Source organism: Crinia signifera, chromosome 12 (assembly GCF_055691185.1).
Source record: "Crinia signifera chromosome 12, ASM5569118v1, whole genome shotgun sequence".
NCBI classification, from domain to species: domain Eukaryota; kingdom Metazoa; phylum Chordata; class Amphibia; order Anura; family Myobatrachidae; genus Crinia; species Crinia signifera.
In genome coordinates, this window is record NC_139228.1 from 20,424,319 (window position 1) to 20,451,819 (window position 27,501).

At 46.1% G+C, this 27,501-nt stretch overlaps 2 protein-coding genes and 1 long non-coding RNA gene across 3 annotated transcripts in view; 2 read left to right on the top strand and 1 right to left on the bottom strand.

The window, feature by feature from the left end:
• The window catches only part of LOC146050445 (uncharacterized), a 31,978-nt gene extending 30,431 nt beyond the window's left edge, over positions 1-1,547 (bottom strand). Inside the window, exon 1 of the long non-coding RNA XR_014466310.1 lies at positions 798-1,547. This is a non-coding gene — a long non-coding RNA (uncharacterized LOC146050445). The remainder of the gene's footprint in view (positions 1-797) is intronic.
• On the top strand, positions 833-4,804 carry LOC146050442 (acyl-coenzyme A thioesterase 1-like). Its single transcript, XM_083167452.1, has 3 exons — positions 833-1,597; positions 2,383-2,585; positions 3,973-4,804. Exons 1-3 carry the CDS (start codon positions 1,069-1,071, stop codon positions 4,573-4,575), a joined length of 1,335 nt encoding a protein of 444 aa, XP_083023578.1. The 5' UTR covers positions 833-1,068; the 3' UTR covers positions 4,576-4,804.
• A 4,455-nt stretch (positions 4,805-9,259) lies between these two features.
• LOC146049393 (acyl-coenzyme A thioesterase 1-like) lies at positions 9,260-18,589 on the top strand. The gene is made up of 3 exons (XM_083165915.1): positions 9,260-9,919; positions 13,337-13,539; positions 15,808-18,589. The coding sequence occupies exons 1-3, from the start codon at positions 9,382-9,384 to the stop codon at positions 16,381-16,383; spliced, it is 1,317 nt and encodes a 438-aa protein (XP_083022041.1). The 5' UTR covers positions 9,260-9,381; the 3' UTR covers positions 16,384-18,589.
• The last annotated feature ends 8,912 nt before the right edge of the window (positions 18,590-27,501 follow it).

Genomic DNA, 27,501 nt, shown 5'->3' on the forward strand with positions numbered 1-27,501 from the left:
GATTCCAAGTGTAACATTTTTTGACCAACGCTGTTTAACCCTTGCAGGACACCAGCTACTGATTCAAAATGATGACATCTGGGACCCATGCCCATTTTAGTGCCCTATTTCTGCCCAAATCCTTGTTGGTCAAAATAAATGGCAAGTGGGTCATATGTAAGTGACCCCCCGTGTGGGTTTTCAGTGTAATATTTTTTGACCAACGCTGTTTAACCCTTGCAGGACACTAGCTACTTATTCAAAATTATGAAATCTGGGACCCATGCCCACTTTACTGCCCTATTACTGCCCAAATCCTTGTTGGTCAAAAGAAATGGCAAGTGGGTCATATGTAAGTGAGCCCCCTGTGTGGATTCGAAGTGTAACATTTTTTGACCAACGCTGTTTAACCCTTGCAGGACAACAGCTACTTATTCAAAATTATGACATCTTGCACCAATGCCCACTTTAGTGCCCGATTTCTGCCCAAATCCTTGTTGGTCAAAAGAAATTGCTAGTGGGTCATATGTACGTGACCCCCCTGTGTTGATTTCTGCAGTCAAATTTGTGGTCCAAGATTCATTAACCCTTGTAAAAGTGATTGTCCCGAATAAGAAGCTGGAGCTCGAATAAGAAGCTGTCCGAATAAGAAGCCAACTTCAGCCTCGTGTTCTCAGCTGTGTTTGTCCCTTATCTCTGTGCTGAATAACTGAATACAGAGAAGCCCAAAATAAAACAAGCCCAAAACAAGCTACTAAAAAAAATTATAAGCCCAAAAACAAGCAACAAGCAACCATCAAAAAAAATAAGCAACTCACGAAAAAAACAAGCCCAAATCCGCTTGTTTCAAGCTGACTTGGCAACTCGCAGAAGCAGCTCTTCTTATACGTGTTATCCCATGACATCTACAGGCTTCACACTGCATGTTCTCATGGTGCAGGACTTGTAGGGGGAGCCGGCCCAGAGAAGAGGTGCCGGTGAGGTGCCAAACCCCGAGCTCCCATACATGTCTCATGCGTGCAGCAGCGTGCGTCCTCCCAGTCACCTCTGCGTGTGGCTCGGTGCCCGGGGCAGCAGACAGAGAGCACAATGCTGCTGCGCCCTCTCCGGCCTGGGATCCGCCTGTTACCCCGCTGCGTGTCCCACCGCTCCAGCCGCCCCATGTCTGCCGTCTCCCTGCACCTCTCACCGGGCCGCTGCCTCTATGATGCTCCCCTGAGGCTCCAGGCAACCGGACTTACCCCCGGGCAGGACGTGACCCTCCACACCGCACTGACCGATGAAGGAGGGGAGATCTTCTCTTCCCTCGCCCGCTACAGAGCTGGGAGCGGCGGGGAGCTGGACCTGACCCGTAGCCCGGCTCTGGAGGGCGGCAGCTTCACCGGCGTGGAGCCCGAGGGACCACTGTGGGCCATGGAGCCCCGGACCCCACTTAGGAGGCTGGTGAAGAAAAACGTGCTGACGCCCTTCCATCTGCGCTTCTCCCTGCACCAGGCCCACGGGGAGCCGGGGCCTCTCCTAGCGTCAGCCGCCCAGGAGAGGAGCTTCATGGGGGAAGGGGTTACCCGGGTGCCGGTGCGGGAGGGGAGAGTGCGGGGCAGCCTGTTCCTGCCAGCCGGTGAGTATGACATGGGCCACACATGACTTATTACATTATATGGCCCCCTGGTAGCCCACCATGCCATGTTACTGTCATATCTGCTGCAGCTACATGCATGCCAGTCACACAGGATGGCAGGCAGGACCCTGTGTAACCACAGCGACTACACGTACCACATACTCTGCGGCTGGTACACACCAGACGACATGTCACCTGAACCCACAGATCGCAGCACCTACTGGGCACATCATCTACTATGTACCCATGATACCCACGCTCTGAAGATAGAATACACCAACCTAAGGTCCCTGAGACAAGTCACCCTAATGGGGATACGGTCAAGAGGTTGACATGAGTTTTTCACGGTTTTTTTTGAGCCAGCATGTGCCGACAGGCGGTATTTCATGTCCCACCATCCACTAGTGTGTGGTGGGAGAATAAAATAGTGTGCTGAAGCATGGTGAGCACATCGAGCCATGCGAGGGGACGCGGTACAAAAAAACATGAAAAACCTCATGTCGACCTTTTCACTGTCAACCTTGCCATTGTCAACCTAATGCTTGTGTCGACCTTCCAACGCTGTCAACCGTATCCATATTGACCAATTTCAAGTGTCATCCTTCAGTGGTCAACCTAAATAGCATTGACCTCGCGACTGTATCCCATTATTATACTACAGGTATTGGTTTATCAGGCAGCGATAGTCACAGGTGGTATATTATACATAGGTTGATCAGAGCCAGCATAATGTGTAACACCCCATGGCAACGTGTCAGAGGGCTGATTGTCAGTTCTACCTTCAGGGACTGGACCATTTCCTGGAGTTATTGAAATCCAAGGCACTGGCGGGGGACTACTGGAATACAAAGCTAGCTTGCTGGCTAGTAAAGGGTTTGCCACCCTGGCATTGGCTTACTATAACTATGAAGACCTCCCAAAAGAAATGAAAGATTTCCATTTGGAGTACTTTGAAGAAGCGGTGGCTTATATGTTGCAGCATCCCCAGGTGAGCCACGTATAGAATTACATAGGTACCGATAGAGCAGACTGCTATGTGTTAGGAAGCTTCATTAGACAGTGATTGTCATTTACTGGGTGACCTTCCTCCCCACAGACAAGTACTAGGACGGTGGGATTCTCACTGCTCCTTGCGTTCCCCATCTATAGTGTGCGTCTGGAGACTTAGCAATTCCAATGGCCCTGAGACTTCTGTCTGTTGCTGCTTAAGGTGCCCACCCACTAGAAAGATCTGCGATGGTAAGACATGCACATAAATTAGCCTTGATATCTTTTGTCCATCCTGGACAAAAGATTTCAGGCAAGTGCATATCTTTACCAAAAATTTCTCTTAAGATCCCATGTGCGTTCCTGTGGATCTTTTGCAAAATTTTTGATCTTTCATGCAGCATGTAAGATCAGAAGATTTAGCAAGATATCCGCGGTAGCACACATCCGATCGAGATAGGCCGATTCTGAGTGATCGTCCGGTTTTTACAGCAAAATCGACCTATCAGCAAAAAAATCGTTCCAGTGTGTGGGCATCTCTACCTTTTTAATAGACCATTAGTTATGACATCATTACTCATAGCTGTGAGTTCTGATGTCATCACATCATTGTTAATTAGGAAAGTTTATAACAACAGTCATGGCTCGGCTGAGACTTCCAATATCCGTAAAATTTAGAGCAGAACATGCATTATTACAGTTACAGGAAGACCAACATCTTCTAGTTAATAATATTATGTTCTCCGCGCTAAAAATAAGGGCAAGACTGATATTTCAATGCAATATTTTAATAAAAATGAATAACATAAAAATTAATAGTGGCAAGATCATGGAGGTGTTTGGGGGCTTTGGCTGTCCGATGTGGGCAAACAGGGGCTGCAAGCGGCAGTGTCATGGAGGTGGTAGTGGGCTATGGCTGTCCGATGTGGGCAAATAGCGGATGCAAATGGCAGTGCCAACAGACCCATTAATTAAGCAAATGTACTTAAAATTATAGTATAAATTGGCTTCAAGGATAAAAATAAAATAGTGTGGTCCACACTATCACCCTCCAGGCCCAAGATACACCATATATAACTTTTATTCGGGGCTTGTTTATTTTTTTAAATGAAGTGAACTTGCTATTCATTCTCGTTACCAATGCCACACTTTCAAGTTCTGTTTTCCATACCTTGGTGCTTATATAGCTATTGGCTGGTTGGAAATGTCCTGGACCTATGGCACTGTACTGTACTTATGGATGGTTTGGGCACAAGACATTAGACACCTTTTTGTTCTGCTTATTGAGGACGAGGAAGAGGTTCATGATCACCTTCCCCATGTATAACTGTGTATCTCTGATATAATAATGCCAGTTGGAGTCTCATTCTGTTATCCCTCTATTTTAGGTGAAGCGTCCAGGAATAGGACTTCTTGGCCATTCCAAAGGTGGAGACTTGGTGCTTTCCATGGCCTCATTCCTTAAAGATATAACAGCCACAGCTGTTGTAAATGGTTCTATAGCCAATGTAGGCGCAACACTTCGCTATAAGGACATCACACTTCCACCTGTTGGCATAGATCTGAATAAATTGAAACACCTGCAGCCAGGAGTGGCAGATATCAGAGAGGTATTACACAACCCATTGGAGGAGGCTCACCGTAAAAGCCTCATTCCGGTGGGGAGAGCAGATTGCAAGTTCCTGTTTATTGTGGGGGAAGACGACCGGAACTGGAAGAGCGACTTCCATGCTGAGACGGCTTGCAAGCTTCTGGAAGAACAGGGGAAAGAAAAGCCAGAGGTTGTGTATTACCCCAAGGCTGGTCATTACATAGAGCCACCGTATTTCCCATTGTGTCCTGCCTCCATGCACAAGCTTGTGGGTATGCCCGTGGTGTGGGGAGGGGAACCAAAGTTCCATGCTCGGGCGCAAGTGGATTCCTGGCAGAAGATACAGGATTTCTTTCACAAGCACTTACACCATCAGAGTGACCTTGTTAACAAACTATGAGCAGTATTAGTGTATGCAAATATCTATCTCTACCCTGCGTTATGTGGCAGGAAGGCCTTACACCATCTGCAGGAGATTCAGTGCACCTAACTGTCATTTTTAAATGACTAATTACACGTTGCTGTTCTACTATTCCAGTGTCTGATTTTTAGCTCTTAATCACAGCAGATTTACAATAACTTTTATTTGTATATTTATAGAAATAATATATATGCATTTACTATTCGTCTCCAGGTTGTAGTAATTATTTCTAGTACCCATACTGTAATCAGAGACACCCAGCCGCTGTTATGTGACCACCATAAAGGCTTGGGGGAAATAGATCTGGTGCAACGTTAGCAAGTTACTAGCAGATTACTGTATATACCATTAATTTCTGATGATAAAGCATAGGCCTCAGGGTTTGTGGACTGTATTAGCAATGCTGGAGTGTGTGTCACAGGTTTCATATGTATCCTCTAACATTGGAGCACGAGGCCCTTATTCTGAATCGGACGGTACGGCCCGCGTGCGGCCGTACCGCCGATGTTTTTAGTCTGCACATGCGCAGAGGTCAATCTGCGCATGTGCAGCCCCATTCGCCGCAGACGTATTTCGTCCGCCGCAAAGGGGGCGTATAGGGGCGTGAGGGGCTTCATACCCTCATTTCCCTATGTATACGCCCCGCGTTTCATGGGCGTTCCCATGCAAACGCGGGGCGTATGCATGCTAATCAGGGTATGACGCCACTGATGGGGGCGGAAAGCTGACGTCGCCGGATGTCAGCTCTCAGCCCCCATACAAGCTATCACACGGACGATTGTCCGTGTGGTCTCAGCTTGCGGGAGCTGCTGTGGCGTGCGGCCCTGCCTTCGATGGTCGACGACCATCGAATGCAGGGGGCAGCTCCCACCATGGTGGAGGCGTACGCCCCACCATTTTTATGCGGATCGCCAGCCGTCCGTGTACGGACGGCCGTGGCGATCCGTCTCGTGGGCGGGGATTGGTTTGTGCGGCCGGAGCACCGTGTGCGGCTCCGGCCGCACCAACCAGAATAAGGGCCAAGGAGAGGAACGTAATTTCGCCCACATTGCAGCTACAGAGGAAATCTATTTGTATGCAGAGGATGCATCTCTATGATCCCATTGTCCATGTTCGTACCTTTAATTTCATAGTCCTCATCATTATCAGAATAAGAATCACTTTATTATCCATGTATACTCTCGTATACTAGGAATTTTTTGTGGATACAGTGCAGCTTCAAGTAGGGTACAAGAGGGGATAACAGGACACATTGCGTCAGTTGCGCATACAAATGACAATTCACATGTTATGATTTATAAGGTTAGACAGAGCAGTCAGGTGTTTAGATTAGCAGTATCTTACAGTACATTGTTCAATAGCTGAATAGCTGTCGGGAAGAAGCTTTTTGCGGTTCTTGACGACTTGGCAGGGATGGACCTGAAGCGTCTACCTGATTGAGGAGAATATCAAACAAGTTATGGACAGGGTGGAGTTTGTCTGCCATGATTTTCCCAGCGCGCTTCTTGACCCTGCTTATTGTTCCCTTACAGGGCGAGGTCCGTCCCAATAATCTCTGCTGTCCTCACCACTCTTTGCAGGCTTCGTTTGTCAGATTCATTGGCCCGTCCATACCAGATTGTAATAGAGGAGCACAGAACGGACTCCACGATAGCAGTGTAAAAGAGCTGCAGCAGCTCCTGCGGAATGTTGAATGTTTTCAGTTGCCTCAGGAAGAACACAATAGTGCACACTTGGCAAGCCCTATCATTTGTAAAAGCGATCCTTCTGTAGAGTTTGCACACTACAATTCCATTAATATGCCCTCTCTATACTTGGCTTATGTGAAAATTGGTGCTGTATCCCACTTACCACAACCCTTATCTGCCAACCAGATGGTTGCCTTCGCTACAGTACTAGAAAAGAGACCTAACAACTGGTAATCCCACTTTTTGTACATTTCTACTGTGACCACTTCTGATCAAATATTAAGAGTAAAATTTAATAGGATAAGAGATTGGTAAGAAATCTCCAGATTTTTTTAAAGCGGCAATCGTTTACACTGAAAAAAAAAAAAAAAACAGTTTGATTTTGCAGTGTAAATGATTTCCGCTTTAAAAAAATCTGGTGATTTCTTACCAATCTCTCACTTTCTGAATCTCTCATCCTATTAAATGTCACCCTATGTTTTGTTCTTTTAATCTGTCCAAGCTGGCGGAACGCATTTCTAAGGAAACATAAAAGTCTAATCTGAGTACCGGGTCTACATTGTGTCCTGTATGTACTAAGGTGCCAGAAAGCGCTCAGACTTAATCATTCAATCCAAGTGTATCTTCTCACCAGAACATCCAGTATTCTGGTTCTGTTTTTCTTCATTGACTAAGTTAAAGCCATATTGTAAGGAATTAAAAATAATTACATACGAATAGCAAAAGCAAACATATTGGCATATTAAAGACAAAAGAGAATAAAGTAGCGCTTACAGATGAGGAATAAAAAAATCACAATTTATTATACATAATCATTGCAATAAAAAACATGAAATAAGATTACTTCAGGAATAAATGAAAATGGGGGAATAGGTTTAAAAGAGAAATCTCTATCAGAGCCCTCTGGTTGCCACTGTTCTGTGTGGTTTGAGGATCCGCTCCTATGTAAACCCCTGGATGATAGAACATGTATAGGAAACTTTTCAAATTGGGAAATCAGCGCCCATCTGACCACCCTAGGGTGGCCTTGTTCTTTCACCATATTCCCATATTACATCCGTCTTCAATAGAACGGTCATCTTTGTAAATATGGCATCCGGTCACAGCAGTCCTCAACTGGGGGTCAAGATGCTCAATATCTCCAAACTGCAGTCTGCAGATGAGGAATTAAGGTGGGTACATACCATACAATATATTAACCAATGTTACAAACTGCTATCAAATTTCAGCAGTCATCTAGTCATGTGTACCCTCAAATACATCTAAATTATCAATTGACGAATTGAGTGGTCGCAACATCACGTCTGATGCGCTGCACATTAGAAGGGATTATGCTGCAAACAATGCATGTAATTATACAGTATATTGTGTAGTGTGTATTGCGATGCAATATATTTAGTTACATCATGTGGATGGGTTGCACCATCATTCAGGCGTGCACATTGTTTAAGTCAGGGTTCCCAAACTCAGTCCTCCCGACAGCCTGAAGGTCCAAGTTTGAAGAATATCATGCTTGCACATAGGTGGTATAGTCACACTGTCTGGGCTACTGGTTAAGTCACCTGTGCTTAAGCACGGGAAGCCCTAGAACAGGCATGTGCAAACTATGGCTCTCCAGCTGTTGTGAAACAACAAGTCCCATAATGCTTTGCCACAGGTTTGCTATTAGGGAATGCTAAAACTATGGCAAAAGCATGCTGGGATATGTAGCTTCATAACAGCTGGAGGGCCAGTTTTGACATGCCTGCCCTACAACCTAGACCAGGGGTAGCCAACTCCAGTCCTCGGGAGCTACCAACAATTAACGTTTTCCAGGGCTCACAGAATCGTAAGAGAAGTAATTAGCTCCATCTGTGGATCATTTATAATGTGTCAGTCAGTAATGAGTGCACCTGTGTACCTGTGAGGTGATCTAGAAAACGTGAACCATTGGTAGCTCTCAAGGACTGGAGTTGGCTAAACCACTGATCTAGACTGTATGAGTGCCATAAGGAACTAGTATGGGATCCGCTGCAGTTAGTGCTGCACGGGAGAGGGAGCAAAACACGAGACAGATGGGACGAAAATACTGCAGCTGCTGTCACTATAAAACTGACCGGGCGAATGGGAGAGCCTATAGCAGTGGTTCCCAACCCTGGTCCTCAAGTACCCCCAACAGTGCACATTTTCCAAGTCACCCGGCAGGTGCACTCATTATTCAGGCACATTTGAAAAGATCCACAGGTGGAGCTAATTGTAGCACTTGTGATTTTGTGTGGAGACCTACAAAACATGCACTGTTGGGGGTACTTGAGGACCAGGGTTGGGAACCACTGGCCTATAGTAATGGTGGTGTATTTCTATAGTAATACAAGGGCATACTTGCCTACCTGACCCTCTCCATGCAGGAGAAAATGCTCTGCTCCTGGACTTCCCTGGTAATGTATGATTGCCATCACCTGTGGTGAAACACCTTTACCTAGCTCCCCACAGGTGATGGCAATCATACATTACCAGGGAGGTCCAGAAACAGAGCATTTTCTCCCGCATGGAGAGGGTCAGGTAGGCAAGTAAGCAAGGGGAAAAGCTAGAACCTGTTGCACAGAATGTGATGGCTCTAGATGCTGCAGGTGCTAATTAACTAATTAATTACAAAATAAAAAGTTGAAATCATATAACTATATAGTATACTAATGTGATACACACGTCATTTATAATGCAATAATGGTTGCATTGTGTGGGATACACACATAGTGTTACAACTTCTGCTCACAGCAGTACAGGCAGCACAATGTAGCCTGCAGCAATGCAGTGTAATGAAAATACCACCTAACTGGATTACAATTGTATGTGCTCTGCTATCGGCTGAGTTGGCCTCTCTGTGTGTCACATGACTGGCTGCAGGATGACCGTTGTATGCGCTCTGCGATCGGCTAAGTTGGTCTCCATGTGGTCACATGAATGGATGGCAGCGGGATGACAGGTGTATGCGCTCTGCGATCGGCCGAGTTGGTCTACTTGATAGTCACATGACTGGGTGACAGCTGTATGCGCTCTGCGATCGGCTGAGTTGGTCTCCCTGCTGCTAGCCTTTTGCTGCTGCACTAGCGTAGGGAGTATGCTGTGTCGTGCGACCCTCTGGGCTGCGGGGCTCCGGAAAGGGCCCCATAGTCACACAATTAGGCGGCAAGTGTCAGTGTGTGTGAGCCCCCAGGCCGGGCTGGCAGATGAGAAGCTGCAGATCACGGTGCAGGGTCTTGGACCCCGAGAGCCGGTGACAGTGAGGGCAGTGGTGGAGCAGGACAGCTGCCTGTATGACTCTTGTGCCCACTATCAGGCTGACAGCTCGGGCACAGTGCAGCTGCACAGGGAGGCTTCCCTTGGCGGTGACTATACAGGGGTGCTGCCCATGGGACTCCTCTGGAGCCTGGCCCCCTCTGTCATGGAGAAGCCCTACCAGAGACTGGAGCACAGGAGTGGGCATAAGTCTCCCATGGGCATGGAGGTGCTGGTTCACAGGGGGCACCTGAGTCCTAGAGCTATACCCAGGGAAGTGGCAGCTAAGGCAAAAGTCCAGAGATGGTTCTGTGCCCCTGGGGTGAGAAGGATCAGACTCAGAGAGGGGGCAGTCAGGGGCAGCCTGTTCCTCCCTCCAGGTAACTGCATCTGCAATGCTAATTACTTATTTCATTAATTATGTTATTTCTGCATTGTAGATTAGAGCAGAAGAACAAGCAGCATTTGTTTTACTTGCTGGTGAAATAGATGTGCAAGTATAGCAGATGTTCAATAGACATAAAGGTGCATAGAACATAAAACACAAAAGTGACAACTTTCTTTTCAATTGTATCACTAATACTTTTAATGATGGTTTCTGATTGTATTTCTTTCTAATTTATTCTTTGCTTTTGCAAAAATATTACATTTCTGCTATTGATATGAAAAGCTTGGCTTTCTTACTTCAAACGTGGAACCAGTAGTGGCTCCCAGGACGGGTCTAGGCCTCCGACAGGTGACCCACCACTGCTTCCAGTATATTTAAGTGTGAAAGGTGACATTTGTTACAGTAGTCATTTACTATGATTGATAGGTCATAGGGGCGACTCATCAAAGTTCGACATACAAGGTCAAACACTAAAGGTTGACACCTGAAATAGGTCGACAGGGTTGGAAGGCTGATACAAGCATTAGGTCGACATGAGTTTTTTCAAATTTTTGGTCCCAGATGTCGACATAGTTGACATGGACACAGTCTAAGTGTACAATGTAACCTGGCATTTCTAGCTGTGCACTATTATATTCTCCCACCACGCTGTAGTGGATGGCAGGGTATGAAATATCGCCTGTCAGCACCAGTCTGCTAAAAAAAGTGAAAAACTCATGTCAACCTCTTGTGTCGACCTTCCTATTGTCAACCCAATACTTGCGTCAACCTTCCAACCCTGTCAACCGAAACCATGTCGACCGATATCAGGTGTCAGCCTAATCCCTATCGACCTTCATAGGGTCCACCTAGTGACCATATCCCAAGGATATGGGCGGTGTCTAAGCTGCTGCTCTGGAGGGAAGTGTAACGACCCTCTAGAGCAGGGGTGTCAAACTCATGGCCCTCCAGTTCTTGTGGAACTAAACGTCCCAGCATGCCTTGCCACAGATTTTATATAATGGATTGCTAAAACTGTGGCAGGGCATGCTGGGACGTGTAGGTCCACAACAGCTAGAGGGCCATCAGTTTGACACTGCTGCTCTAGACAAAAAGGAACAAGTATGAAATTGGAGAGCAGCACTGGGTTTCACTGAGGACATAAAACAGGCACATGTATCTTTTAAGCAATATTTAATAGTTGTGAAAAAAACAGATACTGTACGTATAATATCTGAGCTGAAATAGACACATAAGAAATAATATAAAACATAATGCGATAATAAAAATAAATATTGGATCCTGAAGCCATGATTGATTAAGTATATGGAGCAAAATCTTGTTTTGGGTCAAAATGGTATTGCAGTCTCTTTATAATGTACTCTTTGATGTTATCAGCAATGGGCACATAAGCATTTGCCAATATTATAAAACTCTGATATAATACCCATCTTGGGGTGTGATAGTTACCCTGAAGGTATTTCAAGTCCGGCTGAAATGGTCCATGTGTAAGCAAATGGTACTTCACAAAGCAAACAGCAGAGACAGTAGGGTTCTCATCCACAATAATGGTGGCACTGATCTGGAGTACGGTAAGGTTCAGAAAAAACGAAAAGCAGGTTTGGTGTCTAGGGCTGCTGAGGAAGGTGTTAGCCCTAGACACCGAAACGCGTTGATATTTTCTATTAAGGATCCAATATTTATTTTTATTATTGTATTGTGTTTTATATTATTTCTTATATTATATGTGCAGTATCTGTTTTTTTATAAACATTAAATATTGCTTATAAGATACATGTGCCTGTTTTATGGTCTCAGTGAAAACAAGCCCTGCTCTCTAATTTTTTTTTTTGTTTTACTATTGACCGTATCCCATTTGATCTTCAGTTGCAGCCTGTTTTATGTCCTCCAGGTGGCGCTGTTGTTATAGTTTGGTCAAATGGCAAAACGTTTGCTTTCTGAAAACACGCCAGTATAAATCATGAGTTAATAATTAATATTGGTACATAGACCATACATTTTACAGGGTATACTTCTGGGACTGTAAACATCTGGGATCTGGAAAAAGGGAGCATGAGTCTGTGTTAGCTATGGAAAAAAAATGTATTAAGACAAAACACATTGTAAATCAACAGAAAACTGCAGTCAAATCCTATTTAATTTACAAATATTCTCAGTATAAATTGATAATAGGCCACACAAATAACTGCCTGGCATTAGGGACTAGGTCTTGGTAACTGCTGAATTACCTGTTCCCAGGTTGGTAACAATGTATTTAATCAAGTGATTCTTGGGTCTGCAAATCAGAAAATCAGAAAACCAGCCAGCAGACATAATCCTGCTGGCTGGTGAGTCATCTGGTGTTATTTTCGAGAACACGGAAAAAAAGAACACACCAGCCAGCAGGTTTATTCCTCTGTTAAAAATAAGTGCCCATCTCCCTCCCTTATTCATTTAACTATGTTTGGGATGGGTGCAGATTCCACCAGGGCCATCTTAACGTATAGGCTTAATGGGCAGCTGCCCATTGGCCCCCAATTTTGGGGGGCATTCAAGCAGGAGTGAATTGGGCTCTTTTGGCAACTGCCTCCTGAGCTTCTTAGAAGGCAGTGGAGAATGATTGTGAATTATACCTCTTTTACACCAAAATGCTGGATTCGACCCGATATTACCAAGCCAGGTCAGATCAGGGATTTGCTCCGTTTACACTGCGGTGCCAACCCGCAGTGTAAACAGGGGTGGTGCTTGGAGATGACATCATCTTCAAGCGCCGGGACCACCGATCGCTGTGCTGGGGGCAAGTCCAGCACCAAGGTAAGCTGCTGGGCTGCCCCCAGCCCCCGTCTGGGTAGTGAATGGATGCCGCACACAGGCATCCATTCACCTCCTCCCTGCCCTCGCTGCGGTCTACCGGTTAGATTCTTAGTGTTCATTCTAGCACTCTGCATCTTTCAAAACCCATGCAGTTCCTCTTCCCTGCCTGGCGGTGTCCCCTTCAGCTGTGGTGTAACACAGATCTGGTCTGCAGATCAGTGCTGAAATACAGACCCAGTGCTAGAAGCTCCACAGCAGAAAGCGACACCCCAGGTAGGGAAGAGGAACTGCACAGGTTTTGGAAGATGCATGGTTCTAGAATGAACTCTAAATATAGTGTAAGTGTGTGTTTTAACCTGACCTGTTTTTAGAAGAGTAAGTGATGACATTATTTTATACACAGTGACCATTGTTTCATACTAGTAAGCCCGCTCGATGCTAATGCTTCGAGAGCTAGTCTGCTACCTTGTACATGCACAAACACTTGCCTCTGTGTTTGTGCATGTGTGAGAGAAAGAGATGTAGTTTCACTCACTTCCAACAGATGGCAGTGTTTCCTAGACACACTATATATAGAGGATAGGTGGCTAACAGCAAGTTTTCATTCTGTTGCTAGGTGAGGGTTCCTTTCCTGGAGTGATTGACATGTTTGGGGATGAGGGTGGCTTGGTGGAATATCGATCCAGCCTGCTGGCCAGCCGTGGTATTGCATCTCTGGCATTACCCTATTTCGCCTTTGAAGACCTCCCACCTGCAATGACGGAATTCCACCTGGAGTATTTTGAGGAAGCTGCTAAATTTCTGTCTCGGCATCCCAAAGTAAGTGTGTGTAGCGCTAATCTGTTACCGTCTGGGGGCCTTTACACTAATTTGAGGTCCATGTTATGTAATCTACAAATTGCTGTTGAAACTTTGGTATTTCGATGACGCAGCTCAGCTCACTGGTCTTTATATACTTCTTATGTGTATATGACAAATTACATTGCATACTAGTATCCTTCAGTAAGGAAAATAATGAAAAGGAAAGAAGACCATCGTGTTCAAACTCTAAGATCTCCCAAGGGTTAAATGACCCGGATGAGGTTGCTGCCTAATTATAATAAATTAGGATCCCCATACCTCCCAACTGTCCTGTTTTCCATGGGCTGGCAGTATCCCGGGGGGAGGGGCAGTTGGGAGTCCCCCCCAGCCTGAAGGGAATAGTCTATTCAGCGACGCAGAGGGTGAAAAACGAGGGTGTGGCTCGATTGAGCCCTCATTTGCATAGGACATGCCCTCATTTACATAGGGCACTCCCTCTTTCAGACGCGCATGGCGGAGCCACACAAGTGTCCCTCTTCTGCAGATTAAGAAGTTGGGAGGTATGGGTCCCCAATGACCTGAAATAGTTATCCTATTTACTGCTGAGTACACTACCGTTTACTAATGCATTATGGTTATAACCCTGTATAATTTTTTATTCTGCTAGAAATTTGTCTGACCCTTTTTTAAACGTATCCGTTAAATCTGCCATCACAACCTTCTCAGGCAGAGAGTCGCTGGGTACTGAAATTCATCTCCTCTAATACCCCTTTTACACCAAAATCCCGGATCAAACACGGGTCCAAGCCAGGTCAGATCCGGGATTTTGGTCCATTTACACTGCTGTGCCAACCCACAGTGTAAACGGGGGCTGCGATTGGAGATGACATCATCTGCAAGCGCCGGGAACCGCCGATCGGAATGCCGCCCTGGGGGCAAGCCCAAGCACCAAGGTAAGATGCTGGGCTGCCCCCAGTCCCCGTCTGCGAGGTGAATGAATGCCGCACACAGGCATCCATTCACCTCCTCCTTGCCACCGCTGCTGTCTGCAGAGTACAGCAGCAGCAACGGAGGCTGTTTGCACCCCCACCCCACCTCCATACTGACCGCAGGACACTGCGGTCCAGAGATTGGGCTTCCCCTATTGCTGTAAATGGGAGCCGGGTCGATGACCCGGCATACCCGTTTACACTGCCCACTACCCAGGTCCTGCCCATGTTCTACCCTGGTCAGGACCTGGGTAGAAGTTCAGTGTAAAGCGACACAGGTAAACCTCTTTTACACTGCAGCTGACCCGGGCTTGGCTAACCTCACAACCCAATGACTCCAGACCCTTTATTAATTTATTTGCTCTTCTATTAACCTTTTCAAGTTCCAAGATTTTTTATTTTTTTTGGAATGGAGCCCAGAATTGTGCAGCATATTCTAGATGAGGACGTACCAACGATTTATAAAGTGGCAAGATTACACTGCCTTCCTTTGCCTCTATGCCCCTTTTTATGCAAGCTAATACCTTGTGGAAATATTAAAGGATATTCTAACAGGCGCTAAGATGGGACTGATCTCTCATCCAGCGGTTGTAAAACAAAAAGGGGTAGTCCCAGAAATGTAAATAAACGGCGCTACTTTGAGGATATATTTAAGAATTAACCAAACGTCGGTCTATAGATTATATAATGCATTTCATTAAAATACAACACACAAAAATGAAAAATATTAGAAGAGAAATAAATTAATGTATATGCTCCTATTAGGGCAAGGCAGACATTTAGGGGTGATTCAGGCTGTTTTGCAAAGGTTTGTTAATGGACAAAACCATGTGCACTGCAGGTGGGGCAGATGTAACATGCAGAGAGAGTTAACTTTGAGTGAGTTATTTTGTTTCTGTGCAGGGTAAATAATGGCTGCTTTATTTTTACACTGCAATATAGATATCTGTTTAAACGCACGCCACAAAATCTAACTCTATACATGTTACATCTGCCCCCAGGGCCGGCGCCACCACTAGGCAGCTCTAGGCATTTGCCTAGGGCGCCGGCACCTGGAGGTGCAGTTCGCCCCTCACCCCCAGCGAACTGTATAAAAAATTGCTGCCCCGGCGTCCCTGCAGTGCTGGGGCGGTCAGGGGTGTCCGTGCCGTAGGGGTACCTGCGGCGCCGTCATGTGTATAAAGCTGGCTGCGGCCGGCGGGGTCCCTGTAGTGAATAGCAAATAACTAGCGCTATGTATAAAATGTTGAAACCCGTCACCTTTCCAAACCTGTGCTTGTCTCCATTCTCTGTATAGGTGCGAGGGCCTGGGATTGGCGTCATCGGGACAGGAAAGGGAGCTGACCTGGCTCTTTCCATGATCACGTTCTTACCCCAGGTGGTGGCTGCAGTTAGCATCTCCGGCTGCTGCGCCAACACAGCTGCCAACTTGACCTACCAAGACTTCACCATCCCGGGGCTGAGATACAACATGAGCAGGGTCAGAATTTCAGAAACGGGAGTGTTCGATGTCTCTGAAGCTCTTGATGATCCCTTGGATCCAGCGAACAGCCAGTGCCTCATCCCTCTGGAGAGGGCCCAAGGCTCAGTCCTGTTTATTGTTGGGGAAGATGATTTGAACTGGAAAAGTTCTGTCTACGCAAAAGCAGCCGTAGCGCGCTTGCAGGAGAGCGGAGAGACTCAGTGTACTCTGCTCTCTTACCCTGGGGCTGGGCATAGGATAGACCCCCCATGCACCCCCTTCTGTCCGGCTGCCATTGATAGAGTTCTGGGGGTGCCTATTTTAGGAGGCGGAGAGATGAAAGCTCACTGTCAGGCTCAGGAAGATTCCTGGCAGGAAATTCAGGATTTCTTCTACTCGCACTTAACATAAGACACAACTAAGTCTATTGCTGTCAGTAGGGAGAAGTACCTCTATGAGGTAGCACTGTACAGGGCAGGGTCAATACTGGCTGTTTTATTCTTACACTGCAATTTAGATTTCTGTTTGAACACACCTCACCCAAATCTAACTCTCTCTGCACATGTTACATCGGATCCGCCTGCAGTGCAGCATGATTTTGCCCATCTGCAAAGATCGCAGCCTCGCTAAAGCCCTATACACACTAGGCAATATTGTTCGCAATATCGCTCAGAAAGGTCCTAGTGTGTACACGCTCTTGCGTGTCGTTAATGACCCCCTCTCTCTCACCCGGAAAGGGAGTCCTTGTTAACGACGGTCATGCTGCAGCCATAGCATGACCGTCACTCCCTTTTCCCCCGGCATGGGCAAGTGTGTATGCACTTGTCCATGTCGGCACCTCGCCGGGTCCCCACCGCCAATATCGGGGTTGGCGGGAACTCGTTAAGTGTGTATGGGGCTTAACAGGTCTGAATAAGGCCCAATAGCCCCTGGACTGTGACTGGTCTGTACTGTACGTCTCGAGCCTGATTCTAGTTCACTCGCAAATTCTCTCTCTAATGGACAGAACTATGTGATCTGCAGGTGGGGCTGATGTAACCTGTGCAAAAAGAGTTTAGCTATGTACACACACTTCGTTTTGCTTTAGATTTGATGTTAGATTCGATTTTCTATTAGATCTGGCATTAGATCTTCCCATTCAATTTGGCATTAGATCTGTACTATTGCATTAGATATCGAATTCGATATCAAATTCGATTTACATTCATGGTACATTGTACACATTCGATTTACTGGATCGAATTCAATATTTCCTTGGCTGCACAGTAGATTTTTCTGTTCGATATTGAGAAAATGGAAGCGCGCATGGAATCAAAAGCAGATCGAAAGTGTCCTAAAAACCATTCGATGTGGATTCGATTTTGATTCTATAAGCAAAATCGAAACAAAAATACCCAAAAATCGATGCATGTGTACACAGCTTAAGATTTGGGTGAGTTATTTTGTTTCTGTGCAGAGTAAATACTGGCTGCTTTATTTTTACACTGCAATATAGATATCAGTTTAAAGTACAAACCCCACCCAAATGTAACTCTCTTTGCACATGTTACATCTGCTCCACCTACATAGGCTTGCGCACATTGAGTGTTAAAGGTGCACAGGCACCCCCTAATGCTGTGCCCACACTTATGAACATCTCCCTGCCGCTAGCAATACCTTTTACCAAAGACTTTTGCGATTAAATCAATCAATTATGTGTGTTTTGCATTGTTAATTGTACTAGACCGTACATACCTGCGTCATCCATATATGTTTTTGACTTTATTTGCATGCACTGTTACACAGAGTAATTCAAAGATTTAAACTGAAATAGGCAGGAGATTATGGTAGACACTCCTGATTGGCGGGGTTGGACACACCCAATGTGCGATTTTAGACATGTACAATAGGTGGTTCTAGCCACACCCCTTTGACGGTGCACCCCCTAATAAAATGTGCTGAGCACACCTATGCCCACCTGCAGTGCACATGGTTTTGTCCATTAGAGAGAGAATTTGCTTTTGCAAATACCAGACAAAATAACTGAATCAAGACATAAAAGTATTATTGAAATATGCATTATACATCACATTAATACATTTCATCTAATTTCTGTAATTAACAAAAATATTTAATATCCAATAGACTGCTAGGAAATCTACATCAAATTGATGCATGCCTAGAAGCCTTCAAAATGTGTCCCGCTAGCGAATGTTCCTTATCAATCCCTGTTGGCCTACAAATCAATACAAGTGTTTCGGAGTTCCAGCAAACCGCTAGGGTGGAGCCAAATGTGATAGCCACAGTTTTTTTGAGACTGACACTTTATTTCTGTAATTTGATTTAACGCAGCAATTTTTTTTAGGACAAAACCAGGTTGGTTAAGTCTTTAAAAAAATGCTGCTTTAAATCAGCAAAATTCAAGATGTTGTGGTACTTTAACTCCATGGCTTTTGATGCTTTATTGCTAACTGGACAGCGCAACCTTGTGAATGATCTCAAATTGCCAATTCAACTATGTACTGGGACATAGTCTCATACCAGACAATTTGTGCTTTTTTATTATTGTGGATGGTTTATATTTTATATCTAATGCAATGTTTATTGCTCATGATTTCTTATTAAATCATTTATCTTCCACATGACTCCGAGCAAAGTGATAAACATGTATCTTGACTAAATAACATCATGATGCCAAATATGTCAATTTAATGGAATAAATTTGAAGGTAATGTGACAAGGAACCATATACACTGGATATAGATGAAGTCTGGCTCTTTATTTATTAAAGGGCATAGCAGGATAACAGCTTGGCAAGCAAGGTTACAGCATCACAGTGTTGCCCAAAGACTTCACAGTCAGGGTACACTTCAAAGCACCTTATGTAATATTACATTACCGGCCTATCACCCAGCTGCTTTTCAGCATTGGGAGCAATGACCTCCTGCCCTGGACACACATATATCAGGAACCCACAGGTGCTGCTAATCAGCCAAACCTTGATCACAGCAGTTTAGGAAACCTGGACTGGATCTAATTTTCCTGCTGCAACTCTAAAACCTGGACTGGATCTTCCACATTACCCTCATGCGGAAATATGCTGTCCCTGCCACAGTAGTATTTGGATAATAGTTACTGTATTTGACTGTTGCCAGTGGTTTAGTGATCCAAGGTCACTGCATAGACTGCAACCGCAACAGGGCCTGGCTGTAAGAGAAGCCTGGCAATTATGGGTCCCCCTTCTGTGGCCCCTTCTCCAATCGCAATCCAGTCTTTAAATTGCTTCCCCAGACCCACCCATGCTCAGAATTGGCTCCCGTTATCTGAGACAAGCACAGGGAGAACCTATATCGGCATCTCTGGATCCCCCCCCCCCCCCCCCCTGTTTTGCTGTGTGGAGCCTGACCATACACTATCCAGCCTCTGAAACATAAAAAGAAAATAGTTTTCAAAGTTGCAGAATCATCCTTTAGTTTCCATGGTTACGGAGGTAGCCATAAATTGCAGAGGCATCCTTTTGTTTCCACGGTTACAGGGGTAGCCGTGAATTGCAGAGGCATCCTATTGTTTCCACGGTTACAGAAGTAGCCATAAATTGCAGAGCCATACTTTTGTTTCCATAGTTACAATGGTAGCCGTGAATTGCAGTGGCATCCTTTTGTTTGTTTTCATGGTGACAGAGTTAGCCATGAATTGCAGATGCATCCTTTTGTTTCCATGGTTACAGGGGTAGCCATGAATTGCATCCTTTTGTTTCCATGGTGATGGAGGTAACCAAGAAGTGACTGATATATTTACATGGTCACCCTTTTAAAGAATCAATATACAACAAATTTTGGGGTGTGGTATGAGTGCCGGACAGTCAGTAGTCCAACAATGGAATCCCAACTGCCGATACTCAGACAGCGGGGCGAGCGCAAAGAAGCCCCTTGCGGGCTCGCTGCCCATGAGGGAGAATAGCCCCTCCAAGACAGGATCCCGACTGCCGGGCTTTTAACAGTCGGAATTCCGAAGTCTGTCTATTGACCATCGGAATCCCAAATGTCGGGGGGTCATCCATCACCCCAAATTTTGGATCTATAGAATAAATATATCTGCACAAAAATGTAATATATTTCCAAGTTATGATACTGTTCTGGTCCAAATATGGACAATTACTATAACAGGAGACTTATTTCTGTACAGTTGCCTAAAACTGACTTTCGTTATGACTGGACTCATTGCAGGTAAATGAGGGGTATAGTCATAGGGTCGACATGCATTGCATCGATCACTGAATGTTGACACGGGCCTAGGCCAACACCTCAGAAGTTAGACACAAGCATTAGGTCAACATGGAGAAGGTTGACATGGAGTTTTTCACATTTTTTGCCCCATATGTCAACACAGTCGTCATGGACAGCATATTGGTGCACTGCGTCCTCTCACATGGCTGGCTGTGCTCGCCATGCTTCGGGCACAGTGCTTCGCTGCGCTTGGCACACTATTTTGTTCTCCCACCACGCCCTAGTGCAGGGCTGAGAAACACCAGCCCTCCAGATGTTAATGAATTACACATCCCAGGATGCTTTGCATTAGTTTTGCTATGTGGCCATGCTGAAACTGATGCAAGGCATGCTGGGATGTGTAGTTCATTAACATTTGGAGGGCCGGTGTTGCCCAGCCCTGCCCTAGTGGAAGGTAGGGCAGGAAAATACCGCCTGTCGGCTCATGTCAGCTCAAAAAAGAAGTGAAAATCCCCATGTTGACCTTTTGACTGTTGACCTTCCCCATGTCGACCAAATACTGGTGTCGACCAAATTACCCCGTTAACCTAAGCCCACGTTGACCTTCTGAGGTGTCGACCTAGACACATGTCGACCTTCTGAGGTGTGGACCCAGTGCATGTCGACCTTAGTGCTTTCTACCTAACAACCATATACCTAAATGATGCATGTGGGGTCACCCAACACATTTGCAATGTTTTCCATAAGACAACAAACTATGCATTGTACATACTTGGAACTGTGGGGCAGATGTCGGGCCTGGTAAAGTGATAAAGTTGAAGGTGATAACACACCAGCCAATCAACTCCTAACTGTCATTTTTCAAACATAGCTGATTGGCTGGTGTGTTATCACCCTCCACTTTATCAGGCTTAATACACCTGCCCCTGAGATACTTATAACATCATGACCATCCTGCTATCGCTACAATGAATATCATTGCAAATGGAACCTTACATCGATTCCGAGCCACTGTTAATATCTACCCTTTTCAAGTCATGTCTGAAATGACAACAGAGCTGATATTCTTACTTGCGCTGAAACTCCACACCCCATTCTGCCCCTTTCTCTCTAAATCTGGTCAAACCAGTCCTAAGCGACCAGCAGGTGAATTAGGGCGGGATGTATTAAAATACATCGCCGCCCTTTGCGCCCCCCCGCCGCGATGCCGCCGCATATGTACTAACATATGCGGCTGGCATCGCGATGCGGTGACGGAGGCCCCCCGCGATACCTGTACTGTGGTCTGCGGGGGGTCTCCGTCACCTCCCAGCCGGCTTCTGCAGCTTTCACGCCGGGGACAGCTAAGCAAGCTGTCTCCGGCGCTTCCTCCTCCCCCTGCAGCCGGAAGGACGTCCGGCTGCGTTGCTAGGGGGAGGAAGGGCTTACCTTCCGGGGTCCAGGAGGACCTGCAAGAAGGTAAGCCCAAGGGAGGGGGGAAAGGGGGGGTCGGCGAGGCGGCGGGTTGCGGCGACGCGGCGGGCGGCGAAAAGAAGCCCATAGGCTTCTATAGGGTATCGCCACCCAAAGGTGGCGATACCCTGCCCTGCGAAACCGCTGCGAACGGGTTTTAGTACATAGGAAAATGCGGTAAAACGGGGGTTTTACCGCATTTTCCCTTTAGTACATCTCGCCCTGAAGCCTAAATCGGTCAGGTTGCTTCATTTGCTCCTCAGTGGCTGAAAGCAGAGAGTCTAATCCGTAGGCTGAATGGCTGGTTCTGCATTATGCTGATTATATAGGCCCTTATTCTGGTTCACTCGCAAGGCAAATTCCTTCTCAAATGGACAAAACCATGTGCACTGCAGGTGGGGCAGATGTAACTTGTGCAGAGAGAATTAGATTTGGGTGGGGTTTTACTTCAAAGTGAGATCTATATTTCAGTGTAAAAATAAAGCAGTCAGTATTTTCCCTGCACAGAAACAAAATAACTCACCCAAATCTAAATCTCTTTACACGTTACATCTGCCCCCCCCCCCCCCCCCCCTGCAGTGCACATGGTTTTGTCCATTGAAGAAGGAATTTGCCTTTGCGAGTGAACCAGAACGATAATGCAATGCTGGTACAGTATGTTATGCAATCAGCATAATACCTGGATGCAAGCCTACACAGGCTCCATTCAGTAACCATAACAACAGCCCCATGCCACTGTATACACTACAGTCACATGGTATCATACTCCATGCTGTGTTTAGTAAGCAGTGAAGAGATAATTTTCAGAAAACATTTACTGCTTTACTCATTCCTGTAGCTCAGCTCATCAGAGCGAGGGTCCCAATAATACCCCTTTTACACCGCCGCAAATCCCCGGGTCTTCGGCGGGTCAGACCCGGGTCAGCGGCAGTGTAAATGGGACACGCTGTGTCCATTTACACTGGACTTCTACCCAGGTCCTGAATATGGCTAGGACCTGGGTAGAGTGCGGTGTAAATGGGTACGCCGGGTCATCCGACCTGGCTCCCATTTACATCAATGGGGGACGTGCAACCTGCACACCGCAGCTTACCTTGGTGCTGGGCCGCCCCCAGCATGGCGATCAGCAGTCCCGGCGGTGATGACCACAGTCCCGGCGCTTGGAGATGATGTCATCTCCAGCACCGCCCCCGTCTACACTGCGGGTGGGCACCGCAGTGTAACTGGTGTAAATCCCGGATCCAACCCGGCTTGGATCCTTCATCCAAATGCCAGGTCGGATCCGGGATTTTTGGTGTAAAAGGGGTACAACTAACATAGGATTCTAGTCATGATGCAGAGTTTCGAAGTTGCCCATGGCAGCCAATCAGCTGCTCTGTATAATTTCTAAGAAGGCCCTTGATAAATGTTACCTCAAAGCTGATTGGTTTCCATTAGAAACTCAGTTTTCCACTCGTTTCACTGCTTCATGACTAGACTACATAATCTTTAGAAGCAGTTAGCTATCCTTATAGGAGAGGGATCCCCACCTGACAGACTACGCTGTGTATATATGTGGTCCGATGGCACCTCTTGCACAAGTAAGTTAAATCTGATACCATTGATATATGTGATAATATATCATATAGAGTCCCCATAACTTTCTGTGAGGACTGCGAACCTGCCCTCATAGAGCTGGCATCCATACCTAGCACTATCTTCGTACGGATGGCTCGCGCTTATGCACAGCAAACCTTGCACACACATGGTCGGCCGCTAATCGCTCGTGCTTCGAATTCGCAGCAGAGCGAGCAGTTATGAATCGGACCCATAGTGTGGTTATATTACAACCATGAACAACTATCTAGCAGGAAAGTTTTTATATTTTGATACAGTCGTGGTTTAACAGAGTTGGGGGCCATTGTGCAGAGTCCGGGTGGACCCTCCCCTCCGCAGTTTCATAGACATCGTGACACTAATGCGGCCATTTTGTCAGTGACTGTTGCAGCAGATGCAGCTCCTGGCACGGGTGCAGTGTGCGAGCTGTGAGCCCCCCTAGGCTCACACTTTGCCTCATTGTGCGCCTGTGGTTTGATACCTAAAAACTTGAGTATTATAGTGAAATGCAGGGATGGTCTGAATCTACCAATCACTTCCAGCAGTAATTCCATACAGAGTTCCAGGAGGCGGAGCTTCTTGGCCAGGCCCCCAGGTGACTGTGCTGGCCCATCACACCATTGGCCCTTCTGACTTTTGCTACTCTCATATCAGTTTAGAACAGTGTTGTACAAGGCAGAAGGATAATACGATTTACAGCACACGTGTATTAAAAAGGGCGGTAAATCAATGTTATGCAGAACTATGCATGAACAATAGATTCTCAGTTTGAGTTCACTGATTTAATCTGGTATCCTACAGTAATGATATAAACCACCTCCACATTACTGCTAGAGAGATCTGGCCCATCCTGTACAACCAGTTTGTATTTTACAGTGTAGATAATGGTAACTAAGAGGAATTAGGAGTAAATATCAGTTGAATTCTTTGTCTGTTAGATCATCAGGCCCAAAATAAATCCATTATTATAAAGCCAGGATACATAAGTAAACATAGAATCCTACTGATCCGTTGCGCTTATGTTTGATCAGTGTTGTTAGTCTATTGCACAAGCTCAGCCATTGGTCACTGTCACTGTTAACAAATGAACGTGGAAACTCCTAAATGGAAATGTTCACTTTTATGAGACAACGTGTATTTAAGATATTTATCTGCACAGTTACAGGGGTAGAAGAGACTGTGAGGATGATTCAGGCCGGCTCGCTGGAGTGCCCTGGAAAATTTTGGCGTTGGGAGGGAGGTGTGGCATCACGTGATAGCAAATATAGATTGTAAGCTGCATGGCATAGACTGATGTGAATGACAAACATAGGGGGTGATTCTGATTCACTTGGAAAGGAACAATCACTCTCTAATGGACAAAACCATTTGCACTGCAGGTGGGGCTGATGTAACATGTGCAGAGAGAATTAGATTTGGATGGGGGGTGTACTTCAAACTGATATCTATATTACAGTGTAAAAATAAAGCAGCCAGTATTTACCACACACAGAAACAATAAAACACCCAAATCTAATTCTCTCTGCACATGTTACATCAGCCCCACCTGCAGTGCACATGGTTTTGTCCATTAGAGAGCGATTGTGCCTTTCCGAGTGAATCAGAATAAGCCCCCATAGTCTCTCTAAATTATGCCTATTGCATACTTCCCTACTGTGCTGTGGAGGGGCAGCATACTAGTTTTAAAGGGGGTGTGGCTGGGTTGGAAGGTGGGCTGACCGGAGGTGTGGCTCCACAGTTGCATCAGTGTGGCTCCAGTCCACAGTTGCATCATTGTGGCTCCACCCCATGCTATGCAGTGCTGGAGATCAGTCACTATACAGTGGAGGTGGGAGTCTACGCGTCATTGGTTCCCTCCTTAGACTGCCCACTTGTGACCTGTTGTGGGCGGCTAAATTGGACATGTCTATTGCACAAATCACCAAGAAAATGGCCACTGCTATCTGCAGCTCTAGCTGTGGTGGGTTTCCGGACGAGTAAGTCTAGCTTTATGGGTGCAGGGGGTGCAGTGTCCACCTGTATGCACAGCACACCTTGCACCCATCTACAAATGCGAATGCTTGAGTACTTATAGAGGGATATGCCTCAAGCTGCCCATAGACTGGACCAGGACATAGACTGCCCATAGACTGTAGTTGTGAAACTACAAATCCCAGCATGCCACACATCGGGCTCCACTGTAACTACGAACCCAACAACCAACTCCAAAGGGTGAGATAATTTAAAAACATCTTATAACGTGCTGTATTCATTTGCACCGACGGGCCCACGGACCTGCGTGGACTGTATACATGCTAATTTGGCCAGCAATATAAGGCTGCTTGATAACTACTGCACATTTGTGCCCCCAATCTGCTTGGCAAATTCATTTATCAACATCCACGTCTAATGCAGCCCACACACGCGCCGTTGCCGGCGGTGCGATGCTGTACGATGGGGTGCGCGCTCCCGCGGCACCTCATCGTACAGTACAAAAAGTATGTGCAGCACATACTTTTTGTACTAGCTTTTTCTAGCACAGCATCGCATCGCATGCACATCGTATGCACAAGGCATACGATGCGATGCTGTGTGTGCTAGTTAAGCCCACAACGCACGCTGGAATCGGTGCGTGTGTGGGCTGCATAACAGTGATTCCACACTGGATAAACGTATTTAAATCCATGGAGTAGTATTTAACGTGCTTAATTTATTCTAATTCATTATTACCAATTTGCTACATTTGCAATCCATGTATTTGTTTTGCTTTCATTTTATTATATTGTATCTTTACATGTTACCTTTTATAAATGTATAACCTTACAGTGTGTCTAGTGCACATGTTATTCAGCAAGGCAATTACACTTATCCACTAAGCAGCACATGGTGTTATTCCTTTTCCCATTGTTTTACATTTCTTGTGTGGGTACCAGCAGACCCCTCAGAACACCTGCAGCAGCAGTGGACAAATATTATAACCACCGGTTTCTAAATTTAAACTCATAACAACATTTAAGCGCTGGATTCTGCAGCTTTGATAGGTAGCTGTTTTAGCTACCTTCATCCTGCAAACCCTTGTTCTTAGACTGAAGATTATTATGTTTCCAAACATGAGGTGATCTCACAAAGCTTCTGGCAGCCTTCTCTCTGCTGAGATGCTAAATAATACGTGGCTGTATGCTCGGATGTCTATTGATATCATTGTGCACCATTTGTGTAGTTATATGAAAGGGCAGGAGGGGGGTTAGCCTTTTACATATAGCATTGAATATTGGGGCGGGACCCTGATGACACAATCATTCCCCCACAACACCCAACCTATTTGACCGGCCAGTCTGCCCCCTCCCACATGGTTCAGACAGCCAACCAATCTGTCCTAGCAATCCCAATAGAAATCCCCAGTCTCCTGGATGACCACAGAGTGGCAGGAACCCAAGAAATTATGAATATCCGCCATTATTGTAGTGTTATATATCTGGCCTCATGTCTTCACTGTGTACAATCATTGGTGAAAATAGTTTCAACCTATTTGCTATTAATTTATCAAGTGATGTTAACATGAGACAGGTAAATGGATTGGTAACTAGGCAGAGGGACTGGAGCCTTAGGCCCCATACACACCAGAACGACCAGGATCGTCTAACGATCGGCTACCGATTTGGCGTGCACTTTCCTGGTGCGCTCTCCCGCTGCCAGAATACACCAGTAATGAATAGGCCAGTGGATACACATTACAGGTGGGGTGGCCTGCGGCGGCCTGTTTACATTGCTGCGCCTGGCACACTGTGCAACCTGCGGTGGGGCACCATTGGTGGACAGTGGGGACACATACAGGTGGGGTGGGCTGTGCTGTGACCAACAAACAGTGGTGGGCAGTGGGGACACATTACAGGTGGGCACCATTGGTGGACAGTGGGGAAGGGCTTTTGTAGAGGGCTGCGTGCAGTTCACATACCTGTTTTTTGTTTTGGCAGCTTCCCACGCCGAGAACCTCCGTAGCTGTGCTGTCTGCGGCATCCACGAGGCAAAATGGCTGCGGTGGGAGTGTCTTTATAAACAAGCCGGATTGGAACGACGGTCCGTACGACGGGAGCACACACAATGTGCTTCAGATGTGCATACAATCAGCACCCGACCTGCGGTCGGATTGGAGATTCTGCTGCAGGAGGCAAAATCTCCAATGCGACACACGACGTGACGGGAGCGCGCATCCCGTCGCAAACGATCCTGATTGTGAGTGAAAAACGAACGATTGACCCACAATGCATGCACAACCGTCGTTACAACGGTCGAAATT

Coding starts and splice junctions, on each gene's coding strand:
- LOC146050442 (XM_083167452.1), top strand. CDS start 1,069: ATGCTGCTGCGCCCTCTCCGGCCTGGGATCCGCCTGTTACCCCGCTGC. Junction 1,598..2,382: donor CAGCCTGTTCCTGCCAGCCG/GTGAGTATGACA, acceptor TTCTACCTTCAG/GGACTGGACCATTTCCTGGA. Junction 2,586..3,972: donor ATATGTTGCAGCATCCCCAG/GTGAGCCACGTA, acceptor CCTCTATTTTAG/GTGAAGCGTCCAGGAATAGG.
- LOC146049393 (XM_083165915.1), top strand. CDS start 9,382: ATGCTGTGTCGTGCGACCCTCTGGGCTGCGGGGCTCCGGAAAGGGCCC. Junction 9,920..13,336: donor CAGCCTGTTCCTCCCTCCAG/GTAACTGCATCT, acceptor TTCTGTTGCTAG/GTGAGGGTTCCTTTCCTGGA. Junction 13,540..15,807: donor TTCTGTCTCGGCATCCCAAA/GTAAGTGTGTGT, acceptor TTCTCTGTATAG/GTGCGAGGGCCTGGGATTGG.